The sequence below is a fragment of the Harmonia axyridis genome, chromosome 3, assembly GCF_914767665.1.
Source record: "Harmonia axyridis chromosome 3, icHarAxyr1.1, whole genome shotgun sequence".
Taxonomy (NCBI): Eukaryota; Metazoa; Arthropoda; class Insecta; order Coleoptera; family Coccinellidae; genus Harmonia; species Harmonia axyridis.
Window position 1 is genome coordinate 52187550 of NC_059503.1, and position 9820 is coordinate 52197369.

The 9820-nt window shown below is 36.0% G+C and overlaps 1 protein-coding gene across 1 annotated transcript; it reads left to right on the forward strand.

The window, feature by feature from the left end:
* Positions 1-1470: 1470 nt before the first annotated feature.
* Positions 1471-9426, forward strand: LOC123674806. Its single transcript, XM_045609896.1, has 4 exons — positions 1471-1816; positions 2772-2936; positions 6518-6685; positions 9241-9426. Exons 1-4 carry the CDS (start codon positions 1754-1756, stop codon positions 9406-9408), a joined length of 564 nt encoding a protein of 187 aa, XP_045465852.1. The 5' UTR covers positions 1471-1753; the 3' UTR covers positions 9409-9426.
* The last annotated feature ends 394 nt before the right edge of the window (positions 9427-9820 follow it).

Genomic DNA, 9820 nt, shown 5'->3' on the forward strand with positions numbered 1-9820 from the left:
AGTTCAAACAAATCGAGATTATCAGTGCCGGTTATTGAGATATCATAAAAAAAGTAAATTCTGTCATTTTGATTTTTCTTTTTTTTCCACTTTATTTCAAATATTATCAAAAAATGTTACAGGAATATTTTATTCGACAGTAAATTTTTCTCAATTTGACGTAATCAGATTTCGTATCCAACGTTTCGTGCTCTCTGGGCCACTCTCAACCCCATTTTTTTCAATACGGACCTGTATATTTTATGACACTTTTCGAAATAACTTTTAACGATTAATTCAAGGATATATCATACAATGTCATTCAACGTTGATTTTCAGGTGATTTTGACCCTTATCCAAAATTCTTTGGGTCGGATCTGTAGTGAATGCAATTTATCAAAAACTGCTGTTAATAAAATAGTCAGGAGACGCGAATACAATGCTTTTAAATTTGAATACCAAGCCTTCAAAACTTATATCGTAATGATATCAAAATAAAGTTCTGTTCTGGAACAAATGACAAATCCAATAGTGATTTCTCGCGAAAAGATTGAGAATGTATTGGAAGTTGAAAGGTATTCAAGAAGACGAAATAAGCAAATGTATAAGAAGTTTGGGTTCCAGAACCGTTAAGTGCATTTTACAAAATGGTGGACATTTCGAACACTTACTTCATTCATTTTCATTTACTTTCGAATAATCATTCGATTTTTCTTTCATTAAATGATAATTCGTTCAATTATTATGAATTGAAATATGTAAATAATTATTACTTGTTTCTTGATTTGATTCTGATATGTTCCATTTACTTAGTTCAAGATGAGTAAGTTGATTTTCTCATCAAAATGTATTGCTTGTTGTTAATTAAACTAAAGGTACCCAAATGTAATACAGATCCGACCCAAAGAAATTTGGATAAGGGTCGAAATCACCTGAAAATCAACTTTGAATGACATTGTATGATATATCGTTGAATTCAGCGTTAAAAGTTATTTCGAAAAGTGTAATAAAATATACAGGTCCGTATTTAAAAAAATGAGGTCGAGGGTGGCCCAGAGAGCACGAAACGTTGGATACGAAATCTGATTACGTCCAATTGAGAACAATTTACTGTCGAATAAAAAATGCCTGTAACATTTTTTGATAATATTTGAAATAAAGTGGAAAAAAAAGAAAAATCAAAATGACAAAATTTACTTTTCTTATGATATCTCAATAACCGGCCCTGATAATCTCGATTTGTTTGAACTGCTTGTTAATGCTTTTATGCATGCAACTTTTTCTCCATTTGACCGACCTTCTAACTCTTATGGTTTAAAAGTTACCAATACAATCCCATTGAAAAAGTGGCCACCCTGTATAACGTGATATGCCAGTTTCCGACTTTTCCTGACTTTTTTCCTAAAATTACCCAAGGAATCCCTCTCCCTCATTTTTCTTTCTTCAATTTGGGAACATGATGTCCAATTATTATCCTCATTTTATACTCGTTGTTATTTCTTGAAATGCCAAAGATTGGAACTGTAGTAACTGTAGTAGTCTTTTGCCTACAAAACAGTATATTCACAACTAAAATCAACTATAATCCTAGATTATATTGGATATTGGGCTGATTAAGGTGTCCTCGAAAAGCGCCTTTTTTTTTGCTAGATGAAAAACATCATTAAATTTATCGCCACAAATGATCTAATATGAAGCAAAAACTTTGTCAATTATAATTATTTAGTTTCATCTGAGTATGTTATATTGAACTCATTACTAATAAGGTAATGAAATGGATTCGAAATCATTGAGTCTTATATTTTTGATTTTATGGGATTTTCCTTTTACTTCATCTGTGAGTACCTATCGTTCATATTTCATTAATTCAGTAAACATTCCTGTTATTCTTTAGTTCATATGAAGTAAGTTCCGTTTATGCAACCTACATATTGAAGTTCGATTTTTGTTTTTAATTCTCAAAAAATGATTCAATTGAAATATACGGCTTTTGAATAATTATATACATATTGCTACAAGGTCTTTCAAATTGAGTTTTCGATAGTAAATAACCAGAAGACCTAAAATTTGAATTAAAACTGAAAAAGATTTCATTTATTTTTGAAATACAAAGTCTGCCATTTTATACTACAGTCTATAGAATCTGATTCTTCTATTTAATTTTTAAGCACATTCTATCATAGTTGCGGCTCTATCTCACCAATAACTTATAATAATAATAACAAATAATTTTTACTTTCGATGCTTCCAAGTTTCGAGGATTATCCTTGTAGACTTTCACATGGCTCCAGAGGAAGAAGTCTAACGGTGTCAAATCATAGGATCTTGAAGTCCAATTCACATCACTGAATCTGTAAATAACACGGTCTGGAAACTCTGCTTGTAGTAATCGCAATTATTCTCTAGCTGTATGACAGGTAGACCCATCTCGTTGAAAACACATGTCCCCACTATCGATACCTCCATCAACCCCTGATCACTATTCATAATCAAGGGGTTGTACTTACCCCCGTTAGGGGGTTGGAGTTACAGGGGTGCGAGGAGCGGAAAAGTTGTTCCCCCTCGAATCAGTAATTGACGGGTCCGAGTGATTTTCCACATTTCCATTTTAAATCCGGAAAATCGAGGTGTCAAGTTTTCATTGGAGAACACTGTATAAGTAATATGGTTGCATTCGAGGTTTGAAGTACTTTTGAAAACTCATTTTCAAAGACCCCATATCATTGAATAAGGAATAGAGTCTAGAATATATTTTTTATACAATGCCTATATATGTATATCTAATATTTCAGGCGGGCTTGAAAAATACTGTAGAATTAGAGAAGGTACAAGTTTGTCCTGGTAACGATCAAATGGAATCATCTTTGAGAAATTTGAAGTTTACAAGGATTAACAACACACATTCAGCTCTCAGTGTGGACTTCGCTTATGCAAGGGATATTGATGAGAAAACTGGTGTAAGAGAATTATTTTATTACAGTGGGATAATCAGAGGAAAATAAAATTAACCCCCTACCGCATACTGTGCCAAATTTGGAACATTCCCTTTTCAACATATTTTCAAGAAGATGAATTGGTTGAGAACCGTAAATGTTCTGTTTCATATTCGGCACACTCACTTGTCAGCGTTCAGAAAGTTTTGCCGCCACCTGACGCTCATTTTGTGAGTTAGGTCAGTTCTAGTGACTGTCATACCCATTTTGGTGGTCGAAAGCCTCAAAATAGGATTGTAGTGAAACTAAAAATATTTATTATAAAGTAAGTGTTCCTCATTTCGATGCCTGCAAAGATGCACCTTTTTTTATTTAACTCATTGTGCCATATTCGGAACAATTTTCACTAAAGGCTAAGCCATCTCATTTTTTGTTTAGATGGATTCAAATTGATTTTAGGGTGTTGAACATTGTGTTAGATATTGTGGGGGAGAATATTATTAGTCAAAATTCTAATGACTATTTACTTGGTCTAGCAGAAATTCTGATAAGATCTTAAGTAACTAACGCCTAATAGAAGCGTTTCTCACTGCAGCCACAATTGGATTCGAAAAAAAAGAAGAATCCCTTCTCACAGATACCTGCCCCAGAAATGTGTTGCGAAAAAGTAGGACATTTTCTAGAATTACACGAAGGTCACCAGAGATGTAAATATCCCCAGTGCAAAGCAAGATCACAAGTTTCCTGTAAAAAATGCAATGTTGCATTATGTCTTAACAATGACTGAAATTATTTCAGACGTTTTCACTTGGAATGAAAATATGCAATGGCTTCTATTTCACTGTATTACAATCTATTTATAATGAATTGATTTTGACTAAGTAGATGTTTCAGTTCCCTTCAAAGCGAATTGTGCCATATTAGGCACATGTCACCAGTTCGTAGAAAATTTGAGTCGAGAATTTTGTAGACATTTTTTATGTCACTAGACATCGAATTGTTTATAAAATCAATTGAATCACACCCAGCGTTATATGATGAAAAAGTGGAAGAATAAGCTTAAAAATCAACAGTTCCTCTGGTCCTACACCTAAACGTAAGCTGGTATCTTGGTAAGTTATCCGAGGTCCTACTAATGCCAGAAGATCTCCAAAACTTTCTTCGCTCATACGGAAATAATTAATAAAATTATTGGGATATGTTTTAAAATTTTCGAACAGTTTGTGAAAATTTTTCATCCAGAAGCCTTGCGCTGATTAGTGGATGGTTTCAATATTTTTTGAACCTACTGTTTTATTTTTCTAAGTAACGTACGATTTTGTAAACGGTGTTCTGAAGCAACTATTCAAGTAGTTGCCAATAAGAGCTTGGTTCCAGCAGCAGGCAACTTTGTCAGTGTGCGGTTGGTCTTAATTCTGAGAATTTGGTAAGGCTATTTGATCCTAGAAACAAGTATTATAACTAAAATTGCAAAAGAAATTGAGACCAACTGTATTAGTTAATAAAATGAAGTGGCATACTGCATACAGAAATTGCCAAGGGGAAATAATGGAGCCAGAATTGAAGCGCCTCGAAATCGTTGAGGAAAACAAATCAGATCAATTAATCAAGAATTAATTCAAACAAGAGACAGATAAAAGGTTGCTTCAAGCCTCCTTGAATCACCCCATAGAATTTCTCACTGTACAAAGTTTCAGAACTATGGCTCACCGCAATGTCGAACCTTAAGCGATTTTTGGAAATAGTCCAAATTCCCTTTTTTCCTCCAATTTTTTTGATCAGTTTCCAATTTATAGAGCTAAGAATATTGTTTCGTAGCAACCAATTGTTGAATTGCCTTGGACATAATATGACATGCTTTTGCATGTTATAGAATACTCATGAATGTTATTCGGTTGTTTCAGTATCTGATGGTATCTAGTCTATGGCATTTTATTTTGTCCACGACAATTAAAATTCAATTGGTGAACCTGATTAATTATTTGGATCTTAATTGAAAACGTAGACAATTCATTAGGTGTACAACTTTGTTTCCTCCGTTTTCAATAGATGGCTTTAGTGTTAAGTAGTAGTCGAAATAAATAGACCATGAATGTCAATTAGCGTAGGTATTTGTGAACATAGAAGAGATATATTGATGATAGGATATTGTGATACTATTATGAGTCTGAATTTTGTAAAATTGTTTTTCTTTCTTTTTTTATTGTTATTTTTTATCAGCATTGTTGTGACCTCACTGATATGTAGAAGTGAAAGAACATCACTTACAAGTAGCAACGCTACTTCTGTGATTTATGTTTATTTTCATAGTATGTAGATTTTGGGAATTGATGTCATTTTGAGAAATTTTGTTTTTTTATTTTTCGGAGAATAAACTATAACGCCATCGAAATATTAATCGATTTGTGTCTGCATCATAAAGTTATTCTCGATTAAACATGTTAGCTTACGAGCCAAATTCTCGTTATTTGCGGGAGATTTTAATTTTCTGTTTTAATATGAAGAAATCTTCAGCTGAGGCTCATCGAATTCTCTTGAAGAGCTATGGCGAGGCCGCTTTTAGTGAAGAAATGTACCGAGATTGGTTTCAACGCTTCAAGAACGGTGATTTGACGTCGAAGACAAGCATGGTGGCGAAAGAGAGAAGGTTTTCGAAGATGCAGAATTGGAGGCATTGCTTGATCAAGACTTGTGTCAAACGCAACAAGAATTGGCAGGATCATTGGAAGTGACGCAAAAATCCATTTCCAAATGTCTGAAAGTCATGGGATTGATTCAGAAACGAGGGAAATGGGTGCCGTACAAGTTGAAGGCAAGAGATCTCGAACTGTGTTTGTTTGCTTGTGAAGGTGCTTGCAAGGCAAAGACGCATTGTGACTGAAGACAAGAAGAAAATCATGGGGATATTCCGGCCATACTTCCACGTCGACGGCAAAACCGAATATTCACGGTTCCAAAGTCATACTCAGTACTTGGTGGGACCAGCTCGGCGTAGTGTATTTTGAGTTGTTAAAACCGACTGAAAAAATCACAGGCGATTGTTATCGAATGCAATTAATGCGTTTTAGCCGAGCATTGAAAGACGAACGGCCATAATACAACAAGAGACATGATAAAGTGATTTTACAGCATGACAATGCTCGACCCCATGTTGCGAAAGTGTTCAAGACATACTTGGAAACGTTGGAATGGGAAGTCCTACCATACCTTCCGTTTTCTCCAGGCGTTGCTCCAATGGCACACGGCCTGGCTGACCAGCACTTCCAGAAGAAGTTAAAAATTGGATCGATTCGTGTGTCGCTTCAAAAGATGATTCTTTCAACGCAGGATTCTTTCGCTGCCTGAAAGATGGGAGAAAGTAGTGTTCAGCGATGGACATTACTTTGAGTCATAAATGTATAACCAGTTTTTTACAATAAAGCCTCGAATTTCGGAAAAGAACGGCGGAAGCAAAGTTTTACGCCTATGTAATTAGAAGGAACAGGTCACAATATGATTTCTATAAGATTTCAAATTTGTCTATGATATAGGAGTATATATGTGAACTCTACAATTTTTCGCTTTCATTTTCAGAAGGGTTTTTATCAATAACGATTTTTTTACAGTTCATTGTTCGGCTTGATCGATGGTCTGATGGTAGATGGGTAGAGTGGCCTTTCCTTCCTAAACAAAAGGACATGTGCAAAACTATGAATAAACTGTTCCCAAGTATTTTTGTGGAAGCAATGAGGAGTGCAAATGTGGCGAATCCTGACAAATGTCCAATACCTGCGGTAAATAGAAAAGTTTATCTATTAATTCCTGGATGATTGAAATTACCTTAAATAAAGGTGCATTTTAGCATTAGATTAGATTAGAGAAGGGGCGAAAGGTCATCCGAACTCTCATGCATCTTGACGTAAAAAGATCTATTGTGCATCCCTGTGCTGTTTACCAGTCAGGCAATAGTGTCTCAAAGAACTTTATCACCTTTCTTAGGGCTACATTCATCACTTGTTCAGATTTAAAAAAACAAGAGACAAAGTGTTGTAGCCTTTTTCCAGTGAACTTCACATTCGCATAGCAAGTGTTTGGCTGTTCCAGTGGTTTCTTGATTGAAGTGTCCAGCTCGTCGAGTAGGAGAGGAGTATCTTGGTCTGTCTTTGATCGTTGATCGTCTGCCAAAATGCAAGCTTCCTTTTATGTTTCCAGTTCTTAACTAGCTTCGCTTGATGGCTGGCTGGGAAGCCACAAAATGGCTCGGCCAGTCGGTCTGTCGTTTCATTGCCAGGTATCCCGGAGTGGTCAAGCACCCAAATAACGCTGACCTGGTTTCTTTTTCCGAGTATATTGAGGGACCTTTTACATTCTCAGACTAATTTTGACTTAACTAGTGGGAGTCAAGCAGCTTTGCTGTCGGATATTATATACATACATCGTCAAAAGTCTTGGCCCCCAACTGTCAACTTGTTGAATGTAACGTGACTTTTTTTTGTGGGAAATCTTCACTATCTTATCACTTAAATGAAAACAATATGCCAGCAAAAAATGGTTCTTGTTCGGGAGAATACAGCTGTATTCGAAGTTAATTACTTTTTAGCGTATAAAGAGAGTTTTAATATTGAGAATATTCCGTGGAAAATGCCAGGAGATCCAATTTCTTCCACGCACTTGAGTAAGGCGCATAGTGGCCCTTAACCTGGAAATCGGCAGCACTGCCTGAGGACTAGTGCCTGGTCGACTCAGAGTAACATCTGCAAGGAAAAATCGTAAATTTCATTCTGAGGAATCGAATGATATCTGTAACAGCCCTAACCTAACCTAACCTAACCTGGAAATCGACAGCATTGCCTGTGGACTAGTGCCTGGTCGACTCAGAGTAACATCTGCAAGGAAAAATCGTAAATTTCATTCTTAGGAATCGACTGATATCTGTAACAGCCCTTTGAAGTCATTTTTTGGGGACCTATAGACGGGTAGTCTCAACCAGTATCATAGGGAGACGATTGCATTCCTCAAATTTAAGAGCAATCAGACCATTGAGATGAGAGTACCTCGGCTATCACGTGAACATAGAGCTACCCGTCGGCAATGGGCAGAATACTATCAAGACTGGTTTTTAACACAATGGCGCAACGTATTTTTTCGGACGAGTCACGAATCGGTTTACAAAGTGATAGTCGACGAAAAAGGATTTGGACTAGGCAGACTAGAGCTACTCAATTTCGCCCGTGCTGCCTTTTCAAGACGGATTAATAATGTGCTGGGGGGTATAATGTTCGGTCACCGTACCCCTTTTATTATCGTTGAACGAAGAATGACTGATGCCATCTACGTACAAAATATTATTGAATCAATTATTGTTCCTCTGCGCAACGAATTTTGGGTTCAAAACATTTTTCAAGAGAACAATATCCAAAGAATGAACTTGTCAGCAAACTCAGAGAACATGAATCCAATTGAGCACGTATGGGATTACATATGGAGAGCAATATCCAATCACCAAAACTCACCTTCAACTTTTCAGGAATTGAGTTTAGCCCTTCAGGAAGAATGGAACGATATGCCTGAAAATGTCATCAATGATTTGATTCGCCTCATTGCTCACGACTATGAAATGCCATGTAGAAGTTTTTCTGAAACTCGAGTCTCAGTGGTATGTCATATGTGACCACATTCAGGAGCTCCTTGCATTAATTTAGAATGCGAAGGTGCACTGAGTAGTCGCCAATTTAGCCTTAGTCTTTCAGGTTATTCATTCATACAATTGTGATCACCTCTTCGAGAAATAACACAGCCTGGATTTCTTTCTTGCAAAATTGCTACTGTTTCGTTGCTTATATGGCACGTATAGCCCTCTTGTTTAAAATAAACGTCGTCCACATCAATGTATTCCAATTCCGGCCATGAAAAATCATCAATCATAGCCTAATTCCCATGATCGACGAGAAATCCACAAATCTGGGTTTTCATCAACACTACGGTCTACATCAGCTATATTCTCAGATGGTTATTTACATCACTAACTTGTCCCAGCTGAAATTTTTCAACCAGTTCCACTATTGCCAGCCGAAAACGTTGTTCATGACAACTCAAACGTACTTCAGTTTTGCGAATTGGAAAATATTCACCCTGTTTGTAGTGAGTTTAAATAATTTCAGTGCATCTATGAAGCGAGTACATTCCATTTATAGTAATGACGTTGTTTTAACTTGACAACTGTTGAACTATGGCAGCTTCAAAAGCTATCACAGCTGCCCATATAGCGGGCTATTTGAAAGCTTTTATTGGCAAATTTATCATTCTAGTGTTATATTTGAATAACTTCTTCATTGCATCTGTTTTTCAGGGCGAATATCATCTGGAGAATCATATTTTCGACTTTTCACACTTGTATGCACCTATAAGGCTTGGGAAATTCAGGATTACTGTCAAAATAACAGACGATGCCTTCAAGGACGTATATTACTGCATGATTTTGGAAGTCAAGATCGAACAGCAATTGATCAAAAAATAGATTCATTTACTTTTTGTTTTGTTTTTGTTTCGTTCTGAAATTGGATGTATATGAAAAAAAAGCCTTTGTTGACAGTGTGTATTTTCAAGCGTTTACCTATAGTGCTGAAATCATTGTTAATCTTAATCAGCAGTTTCATTCAAATTATTACCTGAATCCCGAAAAAATAGGAGCTTTTGAGCATTCCTTCATTCATGCGCTAATTACGACTTTGAGATCACGTATATACCTAGCTATTGGTAATGTGGTCTGCAAAGACGAAATTTGCGCATGAATGACGAGCGCCTAAAAGCTCCTGACTTCTTCGCTCATTTAATTAATAAATTTGAAAGAAGGCATGTTCGGATTAACTATTTGAGGCGACATATTAGTCCCGTTTCTAAGTAATAATATACAGGACGTATCATCCAAG

Coding starts and splice junctions, on each gene's coding strand:
- LOC123674806 (XM_045609896.1), top strand. CDS start 1,754: ATGGATTCGAAATCATTGAGTCTTATATTTTTGATTTTATGGGATTTT. Junction 1,817..2,771: donor ATTTTCCTTTTACTTCATCT/GTGAGTACCTAT, acceptor CTAATATTTCAG/GCGGGCTTGAAAAATACTGT. Junction 2,937..6,517: donor ATATTGATGAGAAAACTGGT/GTAAGAGAATTA, acceptor ATTTTTTTACAG/TTCATTGTTCGGCTTGATCG.